The sequence below is a fragment of the Schistocerca americana genome, chromosome 6, assembly GCF_021461395.2.
Source record: "Schistocerca americana isolate TAMUIC-IGC-003095 chromosome 6, iqSchAmer2.1, whole genome shotgun sequence".
In the NCBI taxonomy this organism is placed as follows: domain Eukaryota; kingdom Metazoa; phylum Arthropoda; class Insecta; order Orthoptera; family Acrididae; genus Schistocerca; species Schistocerca americana.
The window spans coordinates 339,458,080-339,475,376 of record NC_060124.1 but is presented as its reverse complement, the minus strand read 5'-3'; the positions used below and the strand labels follow the sequence as shown (position 1 = coordinate 339,475,376).

General features: G+C 38.8%; 1 protein-coding gene across 2 annotated transcripts in view; it reads right to left on the bottom strand.

The window, feature by feature from the left end:
• Positions 1–210: 210 nt before the first annotated feature.
• The window catches only part of LOC124619288 (kelch domain-containing protein 3), a 110,807-nt gene continuing 93,720 nt past the window's right edge, over positions 211–17,297 (bottom strand). For both annotated transcript variants that reach the window (XM_047145559.1, XM_047145560.1), the window contains exon 9: positions 211–2,061. In XM_047145559.1, the coding sequence (XP_047001515.1) occupies positions 1,998–2,061 (64 nt within the window). In that variant the 3' untranslated portion in view covers positions 211–1,997. The remainder of the gene's footprint in view (positions 2,062–17,297) is intronic.

Below are 17,297 nucleotides of genomic sequence, written 5' to 3'. Positions count from 1 at the left end.
TATTATCCATGTTACAAACATCTATCTAGATATGTCACACAGCAGTACAGTAATTATGAACAGCACAAACTGATACAGTTTTTTTAAATTTTTCCCCCAGAATGGTGCCTAGTTGATGACAATGTCTTTAGAAGTGGATTTCAAGTAATCATATCGAGAAAAGATAGTAGTAGCTACAAGGTTCAAACTATTTTGGCTATTTTAAAAAAAAAAAAAAAAATGCAAATGTAACACACTAAAGTTAAGAGAAAATAAATGTCACTTTTACCCTCAGTTACTTTATTTCCATGTATCACATTTATGATGACAAGTCTCAAGTCATTACTGCACTTTGTAAAGGAAAATACCATTCACATCTCTCTCTCTCTCTCTCTCTCTCTCTCTCTCATACACACATGTGCACCGAGAGAGAATTCTGTTTCTTTCCCACATGTTTTCTCTACTAATCACATTCTGAATGCAGTCATGTACATTCACTTTCATCAAACTAACACCCAAGAGGTCTTTCTACAAATTTCATGGCTACCAATACTGTGCAACTGTCAGTCACTTTCTTACAAAAGCAAGAGGAATAAAATATATATATGGTATCAATCATCTGTCAAAATCACTTTTACACACAAAAGTTTGGAGATTCTTGCTTTACAGTATGTATATTGATAATCATCTATTCACTTCTCATATAGATAGCTTGTGTTCAATCTGTATTAATTTTTGCATCCCCTATTGATATAATTTTCCTTTCTTCCACTAAGTATGATTGCAAATAGTCCTTGCAGCAAAATAAAAACAATCTCTCTTTTGAGACTAACAATTTGAGTTTCTCAGCAAAATACACATTATAATTTTTTGTCATACACAGTCTCATGCAAACCATTCTAGTAGATCCCTATCTTTGGCATCTAGCCTGTCAGGCATCTTAAAGATACCTGTATAATGCAGGTGACTAAAGAGAATGCTGGTATGAAGCAATGACATGAAGTAAAATAGAAGTAACTTTTCTCAAATTTCAAACCAGTCAGCAACAAAAGATAATGGAAATAAAACAGAAAAATCTCACACACATACACTGTACTTTTAACATTTAAAATATCTCTTGTGATTGATGATAAACAGAATTTTTGATAACTGCCATTTGAAGGTTCATATCTAGTCTCTACATAAAGAAGGATCACTTAATTCTGAGCTATATGTTTCTTTTAAATATCACATTTTCTTCCGAGGTTGAGGTTGTACCTTATAAAGTCTTAATACAAACTCTGCACTACTGCAATCTATTTGTTAAAGTGAAAGGACACGATAAAAAACAGTTTTATGTGAATTACATCTGATTTTCACATCAGCAATATATATTTTGTTCCTGCTAATAGTTATATAAACCAAATACTGAAGAATTAAGTGTGATGTAGTTATTAGCTGTACACGTTTTAGACTTTATAGCATAACAGAGCTAATAACAATTGTTTAACAGTAAAAAAAAGTTTCAAACATTTTCTTTGGGTCAAAAACAACATTATGTTAAATGAATTAAACATTATTTATGTCAACTGAAAATTCAAATGAGTACACCCAAATTACTGAAAGTTACACACAAAAACTGCATTACAACTGCACATCACATCAATAACATCAGAGATTCAACAATATAACCTGATGACACGTATTTATGTATAAAGAGACACATCATGTAGTGGCTGCAATTTCAACAGTGTATCTTCATACAATGTAGGCAAGTCTTTTCAAACAACAACAATATGTCACAAGTTTTGTACCTAACATAAACTCACACCAAACCTCTCTCTCTCACTCACTCACTCACTCACACACACACACACACACACACACACACACACACACACACACACACACACAATTTATTTCACAAGACTTACATTCTCAGTAGTAATCTGATACTTATAACTTGACAACAGAACAGTCTTGCCCTATTCAGCCACACTGACCGAGTTATAACAGCATAATGAACAAGTTACCCTATGTCAGCCAGTGTTGTTCAAAGGTCTTGATATGGAGTTTGGTGTCACCATTACACGCAGTTCCCACCTGAAAATTAATATAATTTCACATAACCATACAAACATGTTAGTGTATGATACTTTAAAACAACAATACAACAGTTCACACTTTGATTTCTTGAACAATATGATGAGAAATTAATTAATCTGTCACCAAAAGGTATGTTGCCGAACACACGGTCAGGGTTTACAAGAAATTTTGTGAATGCATTTCCTTTCTTTCCCAAATTTTTGTTCTTGTTAAGAACCTATCTGCACTATGGCAAGCATTTGGACTTAATAAGTAGGGTGCTTATGCCAATAAGAAACATACAATTGATCAAACTTCAGTTTCACAAATTTTTTACAAAAATACTGTCTACAACTTCACAGTACTCAAAAAGATGCAGTACAATGAACACTGAAGATTTTTTAATAAGCTAACAGCTTTTGTAGAGTAGCAACAGGCACATAAAAGCTCTCACTATTGGTCAACAAAGAAAGTTCTGTATGGAAATTGTCACATGCTTATTGAACACTTTTCTGGATAATTTTAGGATTGGACTAGCCGCCGCCTCCTCCTCCTCGTCACTATCAACATGTGCAGTTTCCTGCCATTTGCAGGATCTGTTTTGAACACAATTCTCTCCATCTTTTTCATTCTTGCCACTACCTCTCATTCATTACTTTGGCCCATTCTTCTTCATTCTTCCAAACGCTTTTTCCCACTGTTTTTAGCCAGTTGTCCCTTTGTCCTTCCTTTGGTTTCTTGCTCTCCGCTTTCATCTCTTGCATCTTCTTTGGTATCCTTGAGTCTTCCACTCTCTCCATATGCCGATACCAATTTAATCTTTTTTCCTCATTCTTCTCTTTTAGGGGTTCCACAATTGTTATGCCCCAAACACTTTTGTATTTCTTTTTGCATTTTTGTTATATCTACTCAACATCTATAAACCTGCCACTTCACTTGTTCAAGTCTTATTTTTTCCCCTTTCCTACAGGTTTCTGCAGCATATAACAAAACTGGTATATAATACATTTGGTATATCACTTTCTTGCTTTTCTGAGTGACGTCTTTGTTCTCTATTGTTCACCTTATAGTTCTCACAAATTATCAGCTTGTCTTGCACGTTCACTTGTCTCTTTGTCATTTCTTACAATTTCTTCTATTACATTCCCCCAGGTATTTGAAACGTTCCACCATTTTCAGATGCTCCCTACCCAGTGTCATGCTTACCATAGGTCCACCCTTCTTTCTTGTTGTGACCACTGTCTCTTACATCTTTGCGTAACATTTTTCTCATACTACATTGCACCAAATTTAGACTATACTCTTGCAGACCACCTCGCCACAGAACCATGAGGGCTGTTCAAAAAGTATCCAACTTTTAATATCAATTTTAATTCAGATATAATTGCTTGACACTAGTCAACTTCAAAGTAGTCCCATTCAGCTTCTATAGACCTCTCCCAATGCTTCCGCCACTGCTGGAAGCATCACTTGAAAGTCCCTTTTATGGTGTGCAGATTCTCCTTTGAATTCTGCAGAATGTCTTCCGTGTTCTGAAATTTGGTCCCGTTCAGTCTTTTTCAGCTTAGAGAAAAGTCAGAAATCATTCAATACTGGGTCAGGAAAATAAGGAGAATGACAAACCATATCCGCGTTGTGTTTGGCAAAAAAGGTCTGAATTGATAATGATGACCAGGTGTGTTATTGTGGTGGATGCGCCAACAATCTGCTGCCAACAAGTCTGGCCGTTTGCACCTCACTGCTTCACAAAGGCCATGTAGAACCCCTTGGTAACACTCCTTATTGACTTTAGTACCTTCTGGGGTGTACTCATGATGGGCCACACCACTGGAGGTAAAAAAAAGATGGTCAGCATATCTTTCACATTGCTGCAGACCTTCCTCGGCTATTTTAGGTCAAGAGGATGATGGATGCTTCTGTTTTGATGACTGGAATTTCTGTTCCTGGGTCGTATTCATAAACATAGGATTCATCACCATTAACCACTGTTCTAAGAAAGTCGCGATTACTATTCACAGTATCCATCGTGTATTGTGTGATCTCCAAACCAAGTTGCTACTGCTCAGTAGCCATGTAGCTCTCTCCATACTCACGGTCATGGTCCTGCAGCTGTCTCATTGAAAATACACAGCTGCTTTCTCCCTATTTTCCAGATTCATCTCTCCTTAATCTTCCCATAAATTTTTGCACAGTGGAACATAAGGGTACTGCCCTTAGGTTTTTACATCCTTCTGTCACCCTTCTTGAAGAGTACACCTATGCCCTACTTCTCGTCTTCAGACGTTCTCATTTCCTTCCAAACTGCTCTCATAAGTCCGTATAGCCATCATGTCCCCAACTCTTCTACTGCTCTGATCATTTCCACTCTTGGTTCATCCTACTTTAATGCCTTTTCTCCTTTCAAATTATTCAGTGTTTCCTCTACTATATCCACATTAGATATTTTTCAATCTACAGATCTGTCTCTATTTCATCCAGAGCTCTGTTTCCTCCAATGGTCCATCTGCATTCAGCAAATCATCCAAATTTGTCTTCCACAGATCTCTAGAGATCCTCTTACATCAATCCCATCTTTATCAACCATTTTGACATTCTCTGCCATTCCTCCTATTTCTGATCATTCTGTACAATATTTTCTTATCTCCTATACTACCTTGTTCTGTAACTGTGGTCCATTTTCCATTCACTTTCTTTTCCTCTAAATTTTTTGTGCCTCCTCTTTGTCACTCCATATTTTTTCTTGCTTTTGGTGTTATTTGTTGGAACTGTACTCTAAATAGCTTATTATCCTTCAAAACTGCATCTTTAACTTCATAATTTTGCCAAGGGGCCTCCTTGTATCTCCTTTTATTAATATTTCTTGCACACACTTCCTCTGCTGCTTCTAGTGGTGCGTTCTTAAAAGTCCTCCAGTCTTCTTCCACAGTTCGCAGCTCACTCAGAGGCACCTTTTTTCCCCTTTTTTCCTTCTGCTATTGTGTCTTCAGCTCTGCTTCTTTAAACTTCCACACTCATTCATGTATCTTGGTTTTCTGTTATTTTTCCCTCCTTTATTTCTCAGATAATGATTACTAACAACTGATAATCATCGTCTAAGGCTTCTGATGGTATTACCTAAATGCCTATTATGTTTCTCATTTTCTAACGTATAATCAATTACTCATATTTTAGATCAATCACTTCTGTACCATGTTAATTTATGGCTTTCTCTCTTATTAAACTGTAAGTTTCAACCTTCATTCAATATCTGTTGGAAGAGTTCAATCATCTTTCATGTTCCTTGTTTCTGCTATACCAGACATTTGCTCCAAGTTCATTTTCATATCCATGTCTCTCTACATGAACTTTATCTCCCATTACAATCATCTCTTACTGTGTAAAAGCTTTTCTTTTTCCTCTAACGTGCAACCTGTCTGTAGGACACAGATTTTTTATAAAATTATTGCTTTCCCCTTCAATGATACATTGGTCTTTTATCATTTACTCATCCACCTTGCTGCCTATCCAGTACAGCCTAACCCGTTTTTCAGTTCACATCTTCCTTTGCATCTTCACCAAGTTTCAGCCATCTTTGAAACACCCAGCTTTTTTCATTCCATAATGTCATAAGGTTCTTCCACATCTCTTTTCAAAGTATGTACACTCCATGCTGCAAATTGTAATCCATGTCCATTGCTGTGTCTTCTGCCTTTAGACCCAGTCTTTATTCTGAGTCTTGTTCCATTTTTGAAAGCTCCTTTTTATCCACTGTTGGCCTGTTGTGTCTATCGTAACTTCACCAGAGACCCGATTTGCTAGCACTTTTCGACATTATTGTAGGGCTTTCACACCTACTGTAAAAGACCCTCAGTATTTTGCCACCACAGGCAGTCCCTGCTTCATGCTGTTGCCTATCTCCCATGCACCATTGCACATAAGCTCAATTCCTCATCCAGGTGTTAGCTTTGCCCATTACAGCTTCTACTACCCAAACTCTTCAACACACACATTAAAACACACAGTTCTTATTATAATAAAGTTCAAAGAACAAATAAAATGGCTATTTGTTGTTACAGGAAAGTATTTCCTTGTTCCATCGACTATCCACCTAACTATATCTCCTGTACACCTCAATTTTAATTGCACAGTGATAAAGAAGTTCCAGTACCAGAATGAAAACTGCAAAATTTCCTGAGCGGATTTGGACTCTAACCATAATTTATTTATTATGTACAGCAAGTAAAAATTAAGGAAACAGCAGGAAGGAATGTTATTAATGACATGGGACCTGGATAAATCTGAAGAACCAAACGTAGCCAAGTGTTTCAGAAGGAGCATTAAGCAAAGATTCACAAATAGGGAAAAGAAACACAACAATATTGTGGAAAAGGAAGTTGCTACTCACCATATAGTGGAGATTCTGGGCCACAGATCGGTACAACAAAAAAGACGGTCACAAATAAAGCTTTCAGCCATTAGGGCCTTTGTCAACAACAACAACAACAACAACAACACACACACACACACACACACACACACACACACACAGAGAGAGAGAGAGAGAGAGAGAGAGAGAGAGAGAGAGAGAGAACTAACTAACTAAAAAAGAAATGCAAATGCAACTCTCACACATAACTGCAGTCCCAGGCAACTGAAACCACACTGTGAACACCAGCACCAATGCATGATGGGAGTGGTGACTGAGTGGGGGTAAGAAGGAGGCTGAGGTGGAGAGGGGGAGAGACAGTATGGTGGGGGTGGCAGACAGTGAAGTGCTGCAGGTTAGACGGTAAGCATGGAGGTGGGGAAGGGGGGGGGGGAGAAGGAAGTAGCAGAAAAGGAGAGAAGGAAAAAGACTGGGTGTGATGGTGAAATGACAGCTGTGTAGTGCTGGAATGGGAACATGGAAGGGTTTGACAGATGAGGACAGTGACTAACGAAGATTGATGCCAGTAGGATTATGGGAATATAGGATGTATTGCAGGGAAAGTTCCCACCTGGACAATTCAGAAAAGCTGCTGCTTGTAGGAAGGATCCATATGGCACAGACTGTGAAGCAGTCATTGAAATGAAGGATGTCATGTTAGGCAGTGTGTTCAGCAACAGGGTGGTCCACTTGTTTCTTGGCCACAGTTTGTCAGTGGCCATTGTGTGGGCTGACAGCTTGTTGGTTGTCATGCCCACATAGAATGCAGTACATTGGTTGCAGTTTAGCTTGTAGATCACGGCTGGTTTCACAGGCAGCCCTGCCTTTGATGGGATAGGTGATGTTTGTGACCAGACTGGAATAGGTGGTGAGGGGAGGATGTATGGGACAGGTCTTGCATCTAGGTCTATTACATGGGTATGAGCCATGAGGTAAGGGGTTGGGAGCAGGGGTTGTGTAAAGATGGACGAGTATATTGTGTAGGTTTGGTGGATGGCACAATACCATGTGGGAGAGGTGGGAAAGATAGTGGGCAGGTCATTTATCATTTCAGGGCCGATGAGATGTAGTCGAAACCCTGACACAGAATAAAATTCAGTTGCTCCAATCCTGGGTGGTAGTGATTTATGAGGGGAATGCTCCTCTGTCGCCGGATGGTGGGATTTTGGGAGGTGGTAGGAGACTTGGTGCAGGAGATTTGGTTTTGTACACGGTTGGGGAGATAATTACAGCCTGTGAAGGATTCAGTGATACTCTCAGTATATTTTGAGAGGGACTGCTCATCACTGCAGATGCGATGACCATAGGTGGCTAGGTTTCACAGGAGGACTTCTTGGTATGGAACAGGTGGCAGCTGTCGAAGTGGAGGTATTGCTGGTGGTTAGTAGGTGTGATATGGATGGAGATACTGATATGAATCTGAAGCATGTGAGAGGTTTAGGATTATCGGTTTTTTGGTAAGATTCCTCTACATGGTTCATGATTAGGTTTACATAGGATGGTGCCATGCGGGTGCCATAGCTTTACCCTAGATTTGTTGTAGGTAATGCCTTCAAAGGAAAAGTAATTTTGTGTGAGGATATAGCTGGCCATGGTGACAAGGAAGGAAGTTGTTGGTTTGGAATCCATCGGGCATTGAGAAAGGTAGCGTTCAATAGCGGTATTAGGAATGTTTGTGTACAGGGAGGTTGCATCAATAGTGATGAGCAGGGCACAGTGTGGTAAAGGGATGGGAACTGTGGAGAGTTGGTGGAGGAAATGGTTGGTATCTTTCACACAGGAGGGTAGGTTGAAGCTGTTGGTCTATGAGAGCAGAGATTCTGTCAGTGGGGGCACAGTAACAGGCCACAATGGGGCGTCCTGGGTGGTTAGGTTTATGGACTTTAGGAAGCACATAGAAGGTAGGAGTGTGGGTAGTGGTAGGGGTAACACACCCTCTACACATTCCTCCAGAACATCAACAACTTCTCCCCCATTTGCTTCACCTGGTCCTACTCAACCCAATGAGCCACCTTCCTAGATGTTGACCACCACCTCAAAGATGGCTACATCAGCACCTCCATCTGTATCAAACCTACTAACCACCAGCAATACCTCCACTTATACAGCTGCCACCCATTCCACACCATGAAGTCCCTTCCATACAACCTAGCCACCTGTGCTCAATGCATATACTGAGGGTCTCACTGAAGCCTTCACAGACTGTAATTATCCTCCCACCCATCTACACAAACAAATCTCCCATACCTTATCTTTACTACCTCTCCCATCACCTCCCGAAGTCCCACCATCCGGCCACAGAGGAGCATTCTCCTCCTAACTCACTACCACCCAGGACTGGAGCAACTGAATTACATTCTCTGCCAGGGTTTCAACTTCCATCATCATGCCCTGAAATGAGAAATGTCCTGGCCACTGTATTTCCCACCCCTCCCACAGTGGTATTCTGCTGTCCACTGGACATAAAAAATATACTCATCCATCCTTACACAACCCCTGCTCCGAACCCCTTACCTCATGGCTCATACCCCTGTAATAGACCTAGATGCAAGACCTGTCCCAGACATCTTTCCATCACCACCTACTCCAGTCCAGTCATGAACATCACCTATCCCATCAAAGGCAGAACTACCTGTGAAACCAGTCATGTGATTTACAAGCCAAGCTGCAACCACTGTGCTGAATTCTACATGGGCATGACAACCACCGACAAACTGTGGCCACAAAACAAATGGATCACCCTGTTGCTGAACATGCTGCCAAACATGACAGCCTTCATTTCAATGACTGCTTCACAGCCTGTGCCATATGGATCCTTCCCTAACACCAGCTTTTCTGAATTGCACAGGTGGGAACTTTCCTTGCAATACATCGTATGTTCCCAACTCAGTCGGTGTGACCTTTTTGTATGAATCAGTTGCATAACGATTCGGATTCACGGTTCCAGTTTTATGCCACCAAATGATAAGCTTGTTGGTACAAATAAAGTGTATGGGGCCTGAAGATGGCAAAGTGGATTGCCAAACCTGATAGCGTTTGATATAAAATAAATGACCTAAAGTGTACGGCTGTTGGTAAAGCTTATAGAATTGAGAAGTTGAAAGAAGTTGCCATCAAGCAGGAAATACTGCAATATGCTGTGTCTACACATCCAGAAAAATGTGCCAATTTAAATGGCATCATAGATATAGTTGTGATTCATAAATAATGTACTCAGAATGCCCTGTTTGGGATATTGGCAATCCACAACTTTACTGGGAGACCTCAACTGTGAATATTGCGGTGTGTATTATTTTTATGAAGTATGCTGGTTGTGTACAGGTGTTGCTTTCAAATGTTTCTGCATCAAGTATAAAGTTTGCTCTATGCATGTAATTATATTGTAATGTAACTGGCTGAGATTTGTCAAAGAAACAATATGACACAAACATTTAATGCAAACCATGAAATATAAAATATTTCATTTCCATAACTAATCTTTCAATTCTCATGTCATTTCATAGTACGACATTAGTGCTATTAAGTTATGCTTATTCTTCTGCAATATTTTTGTAGTTTAAATTCATTATTTTGAAAGTTAAGTAGAAAAGAGTTCTGGAGGGAGAAGGGTGGTGGCGGAGAGGGAGGTGGTGATGGATGGAGGGGGGGGGGGGGAGGTGGTAAGGGAGGGGGGAGGTGGTAAGGGAGGGGGGAGGTGGTAAGGGAGGGAGGGAGGTGGTAAGGGAGGGGGGAGAGCAAGGGGGAGAGGACGGAGACAGAGGGAGTTGTTACAGTTTATGGAGAACATACAAAGGACTGTCAGGAAATAATTTCCATGAAGCATTTATAACTTTATTAATCAGCACTTTTTACAGCATACACTGCAGGCCACATTTCAGATGTTGCATTATGATTTCATATTTTGTATATAATAGTATCTTAGTAGCCATTTCTAGGATTAGCCTTTCTTAAGCATATTTCAGTTTGCTGGTATAAAATGTAGATAAACGCACGGAAATGCTAAGAATCGGTTTCAATAGATTGTCAAAATCAATTTTGTTCATTAACATTGTGAAAAACAAATATGTATCTATAATGACTGATGTGGGAGTGTGTCTGAAAGGTTATGTATACAAGAGGAAATGATATTTATCACTTTATCGTATGCATTGTAATTTTTGTAGTAATTATGAATTTCTTCCAGCACTGTGGTGTCTCGTAAATAATATGCACATCTTTCTTGGATTAATGTAATTTGTTTGCTAGAAATGTCAACTTTTGGCCCGTGTGCCACCTATAGCAGATCTAAATGTATTTCTAATATGTACATTATGTAATCAAGCAATTACATTAAACGAGTACTAATGGAAAATAATAAGACTGTTTTCTTATGTAAGACACAGAACTCATTCTGCTTTCCCCTGTACCTACATTTGTATATTTAGTACTGAATGTATATAGTTTTGGTGGTGAATGCATTTACAATTAATAATATAAATATACTTTTCTAGCTTCATGTATTATCTACCCACATAATATTTATTATTTTTAATGCATATTGTACCTTTTGTGCGCTTGGTTTGACTTGACACTCACTATATAGCGCTATTTGTAGGATACGAGTGGCATCTGATGTTGTGTTTATGCAAGATTCAAGTGAAGGAGGGGAAGCTGGATGACTAGTCACGAATTAAAAGAAACGAGAGAAGAAAGAAGATGTGTCTAATTACCTGCTACCCTGCTATCCCTCCCCCTCCCTGCCCTAGCCCCTTCCTTAGCCCCACCACCCAGTTTTTGTTGTGCCTGTCTGTGACTCAGCATCTCTGCTATACAGTGAGTAGCAACTCTACTTTTCATAATATTGTTACAATCCATCGCGGATTTTCCATCATATTTTTTTTTATTTTTTTATTTTTATGAATCACATACAACTTAAACAATCACACAATTAGATTTGTTTAAAAAGAAAAAATAATGCAAACGATTACTCTTCATATAGCTCTGGGTATCAAAGATGTGTGCTGATCTAATTCAGCCAATATCTACACAATTGTGACACATGGAAATTTTCTTTTTCCTGTTGCATTTATATGCTGGCAGAATTCAAGCATAAAATTCTGGGGATGTGTGTAATAACAGACCGAGGTTACACATATTTGACACACATCATGAAAGACGTGTATGTCCTAGTTTTCAAAGTGAATCTTTCTAGTCCTAAGTTACTGCTGTGCAATAATACTCCATCTTCTGTAATTTTTGTTTTATTGGCATTCTACATATGAAATAATTGACCAGATAAATCAGTAACAGGGATATGTGCATCACTGAACTGATAATGTTATGTAATTAATGAAACTTTCATAAAAAGACATTGATTTTTAAGAAGTTATGATCATTGAAGGGCTTTTATACTTACTGTTATTCTCATTCTTGCAGATGTGTGTCAAATTCATAGTAAATAAGGAAAAAAGTATCTAAATATATTTTACACAAAAAACTCTAATAATTACATCACAAAAGGTCAAGTTGACAAAAAAATTATCATTTAATATGAATCTTCAAGCAAAATCATCTGGATCATGAAACTGTAATTATATTTTAAAGAAAGTAAACAGTTTGCGTGTTGTTAAGAGTGTGCTCAGCTGCCTGGAACTACCAAGTGGACAGGTCTCATACACAGTGCTGACCTAGATAATTTTGTTTTCTGAAACTGTATTTGTCTCATCAGGTATCAAAGAATTTTCATAATCCCCCTACTAATGTTTAGCCTATCTTTCTGTAATGAATTTTTAAGATATTTCAGATTTTGTTGCTCCTTATTTTTGGTTTCAGCTTACTGTTCAGGTTTTACATCCAATAACTGCATGGGTTGTTAAATTGCAAACACTGCTTTTATTTTAAAGCACATATGAAAAGCCAGCTAGACTAAAACAGTGAAAGATAAAATGAAACCTCAAGAGTCACAGCTGGTTAATGACCTACTAGAAGTGAAGGAATCAATCACTTAGCACTCTAACACCCAGAGGGGTCAAAATGACCCTTTTCGGTTTTTAAGTGCTAGCTATGTTTTGAAGAATGATTCAAGTGACATTTACTTTCGTGACATTTAGTGACATTTATTTATTTGACATGTACTTTCATTATACAACCTCTGATAATAAAGTTTGGTGAATGAAGTCAGAACCATCAATTGGGCAACACTGGTGACTAACAATGCTACACTTGCATAGCGGCTGATGTTGACAACCTGCCCCCACTGTAGTTCGGTTTAGCATTGTGTGTGCTTCGTGTTAGACCTGTTGGATGAAGTGCTTGTTCAGTGCATTGGTTCTGAACTGAGAACAGGACAATGAACCAGCAAAGGATCAATTTAACGTTTTGTTTTAAGCTTGGCGAGACACCGAAAGAAACACGTGAAATTCTGTTATATGTTCATGGGGATCAAGCACAGTCCATGAAGTGTGTGTACGAGTGGTTCACTGGTTTTCGAGGAGGCCGTGAAAGTTTCTGTCAATCCCCACAGTGCATGACCAGCGACTGACATCAGTGACACAAAACACTGAGAAAGCGAGGACATTAATCACAAAGGACCATCGATTAACTGTGCGCATGATAGTGAATGAACTGCAGCTAAACCATGAGTCCGTGTGACACATCCTTACCCAGGAGTTACGGAAGAGGAAAACATGTTGTCGTCTGGTGCCACATAATTTGACTGATGATCAGAAGCAGGCACATTTAGAGGCTTCACAGGATTTTGTCAAAACGGTGGATGTGGCAGCAAATTTCTTGAACCGTATTGCCACTGAGGATGGAACCTGAAACGAAACAGCGAAGGAATGGGTTCTCCAACATCACCTCGTCGGAAAAAGGTCAGAGCCGAAAAATCACACGTCAAAACGATGCTCACCATTTTTTTCAATAGTCAAGACATTATCCACAGAGAATTTCTACCTGAGCAAACCATGTTGAATGCTGTACAGTATGTTGAAATTTTGTCCCATTTCATGCAACGTCTACGCAGGGTACGACCCGAATATGCACAACAAGGTTCCTGGTGTTTTGTTCACAACAACACTCTTCCAAACACAGCCAATTTCATCAAACAGTTCCTGGAAAAAAGGAGTGGCGCAACTTGAACATCCACCATATTTCGCAGAACTCAATCCTCCAGACTTCTTCCTATTCCCTCGACTCAAACTCGCTTTGAAAGGAGAGAGATTTGATGATATTCCTGACATCCAACGAAATGTAATGCAGCTTTTCAACACTATCCCAAAGGAAGACTTCATGCAAAGTTTCCAGGACATGTATTGCAGAGTTCAGAGGTGCATAGTTATGGGAGGTCACTATTTCTAAGGACAGTAAGGTAACTGTAGTTCAGTGTTCATTTACATTAATGTTACAGGACTATTCACCGAACTTTATAGCCAGAGGTTGTATTAAAAAAACACACACACACACACACACACACACACACACACACACACACACACACAACAACAGTTCATTTCACTTAATTGATTACCACTTTTTTCCAGTTTTACTTTTAACACCAGAAGGGTCATATCATCCCTCTAGAAAAAAATTATAATTTGTTTATAGTTACGCCATACACATATCTCATGCATTCTCAAGCCTCGGTTACTTTACTCTGTAGTGCAATAATTTACTTTCGTTCATATTATTGCCATATGAAATGACAACAATGGACTCTGTTCACCATTGTTCATCATCCCTTGAAACAATCAGTCTTTCATGGTGATTGTGAACTGAAGATTGAAATGAAATGGAAACAGTATTTATGAGTTGAAGAGATTCTTGCAGAGTTACAAAGAGTTATGGAGTGTGATTCAGATGGTGGTGAACTTTTTTCTGTCAATTCAGAGGCAGAGTTTTTACCACGGAAATTGAGAGAAGATCAATCATCCAACACTAATGACTCTGATTCTTCAGATATAGATAATGGAAGTTTACAGTCTAGTAAGTATATTATTATTATTGCTGCTAATTTATGATCATCATATTCTTCTCTACATACAATGTTACTGTACTTAATCTAGATTTTATGGTGGCTTTCTTACATTTGTTCTATTATTCATGCTCCATAGAGAGAGAAGAATCATGTAACAGAAGAGGAGATAATCCTGCTTCTCAGAGTGTAGAACAAGTGATTGCTTCTTCATAGCCTGATGAAAGACACAAAGAAGTTGCTCCTGATGAAACAGTCTGGAGAGAAGCATTGCCTAATTCATAAGGTGGGCATCTTCCTAATCACAATATTTTGAGAGAATCTCCTGGACCTACACTACATCCAAAAAGAAATGTAAGTCATGAAATTGTATCAAGTGCTTGGCACTTGTTCATCGACAATTATGTAATCAAACATATCTTGAAATGTTCTGTAACACAGGCACACAGAGTAGTAGAAAATGACAGCTGGTCAATGACCACAGAAAAACTAGAAGTATTTATTGCAATTATTTATGCTTGTGGTGTGAGTGCTTGCCGAAGTACAGACCTTCACATTTATTGTCAGATTCCTGGGGGCCTACCATTTTGTGCGGAAACCATAAGCAGTAATAGATTCTGTGAGATTACAAGATTCCTGAGGTTTGATGAGAAATCTACATGCTCTGTATGATTACAGAATGATAAGTTTGTATTGGTTTCTGCTGTCTGGAACAAATTCATAAATTCATAGAAAAATGTACAATGTGTTACAAACCTGTAAGTGACATAACAATAGATGAGCAGTTCTTCCCTAGTAAAACTAGGTGCCCATTCACACAATTCATGGCTTCAAAGCCATGTATGGGTGAAAACACTGGTTTGTGGCAGATGTTGAAAGTAAGTATATACTCAATGGTTTCCCTGATCTTGGTACGGATAGTGCACAATCCCAAGATGAAAGGGTTTCAGATTATGTAGTGGCGCGTCTAATGTTTCTTTGATTGGCAGAAATGTCGCTACAGAGAATTAGTTCACTTCACTCAAACTAGCAAAAAAATTGAAAGAAAAATCAACCTCCATTGTAGGAACAGTAAATGCAGTAAATGCTCTGAAGTCCTTGAAGAGTCCTCTGTATTCCACAAAAGTTTTAAAACATGATGATATTTTGTTGACAGTCTATCAAGGGAAGAAAGCAAAAAATGTGCTAGTAATATCTTCTCTTCATCCTAGTGTTACCATAAATACAAATGAGAAAAAGCTCCACAAACTGTATGTTATTACAACAAAACAAAATTTAGGGTTGACATAGACAAAATGGCGAGGCAGTATTCAGTCGAGGCTTCCTCTAGAAGATGGCCAGTGCACTCCTTCTACAATATCCTTGACCTAACATGAATAAATGCATCTGTAGTATTTAGGGCTGTTGCTGGGAATAAGATCAAAAGAAGACATTATTCAGCAGCCTGCAGATGAACTATGCTCTGAGCATGCAAAGAGTCGCTTTCCTTGTATGACCACAGACACGTATGAAAAGAATGAAAATTAAGACGAAATGCCACAGAAGAGCCATAAATGTTAAGTTCTCAAATTCTGCAAATGTAATAAAACTACTTCCACATCCAGTGTTTGTAAGAAGATGGTCTGTGGAAAATGTACAAAGGAAACTAAATACAATTGTTTAACTATGAAGTAGCTGAAATTTCTGTACACATGAATAGTTAAATTTTTTATAAATTTAGAACAAAGAAAAGCCTGTCACTTGCTTACACTTGTTTGTGTGTTACCAAGTTCAGTGAAATTTGTTCATATGTCAATAAATGATATAATTTGTGTTCGTTCTTTTTATTTACAACTCTGCATCTGAAATGGCTATAAACTTGCAAACATTAAAATATAATAAATGCTTAAAATTTTGAAATAATAGTTCACAAAACTTTGTTTAAATGGTAGGGGTCAAAATGATGCCTCGGGACACTCAACGGGGCAGGCAAAGTCTGGTCGTCCGAGTGTTAGTAACAGACTGGAACCATTTTTCCTGTCAGTTGCACGTAAGCTAATTCCTCAACAGTAAAGACCCAGTTTATTCGTAAGTAAGTTTCTTTGCTCGGCACTATCTGATAACTGGTTTCCTTTATTTTATGTATCTTCCATACCGTTGGGTGGCTTGCGGAGTATCAATGTAGATGTAGACCTGGCAGAATGTCACCTTTTGTCCAGCCTTTGTAGGTAACAAAAGCAGTCTTTGAGGGTTGGGATTTAGCTAACAAAGTTCTGTAGAACCTCATGAAGTACTGATGTGTGTCTTCTGTGGCGTTGTTTGTTAAAATATCATGATAATCGGTGAAAAATAAATAAAAATTACTACCTGTAATTGTGTTATTTGCAGCTCATCAAAATCCATTTGAGGTTGTACAACTGAATTCCTTGATGTCCACCAGCTCCTGAAGGGCTTAGGTCCATCCCAACACCTGAATCCATCTCCCTCCTCAAACCAGGAACATGCACTTATCTTTCACCTCCTCCACAAACCCAACCCTCCTGGTCTTCCTACCGACCATCCCATTATGGCTGAGTGCAATCCTCCCACAGAACAAACCTTTGCTTCTTTCTGAACAGTACCTCCAAACTATTGTTCATAACCTACCCTCCTACAACCAAGACACTGGTCACTTCCTCCTTCATCACCTCTCCACAGTTCCTGTCCTATTACAGAATATCTCTGGCCATCCCTATTCTAATGCTGCACCCCATTGGTCATTCCCTTGTGGTCAACCCAGGTGCATGACCTATCCTACCCACAACCCCCTACTGCACTCCAGTCACAGCTGTTTCCTACGCAATAAAAGACAGGGCCATGTGAAAGCAGCCATGTAATAGATCAGCTATGCTGCAATTACAGTGCAGCATTCTATGTGGG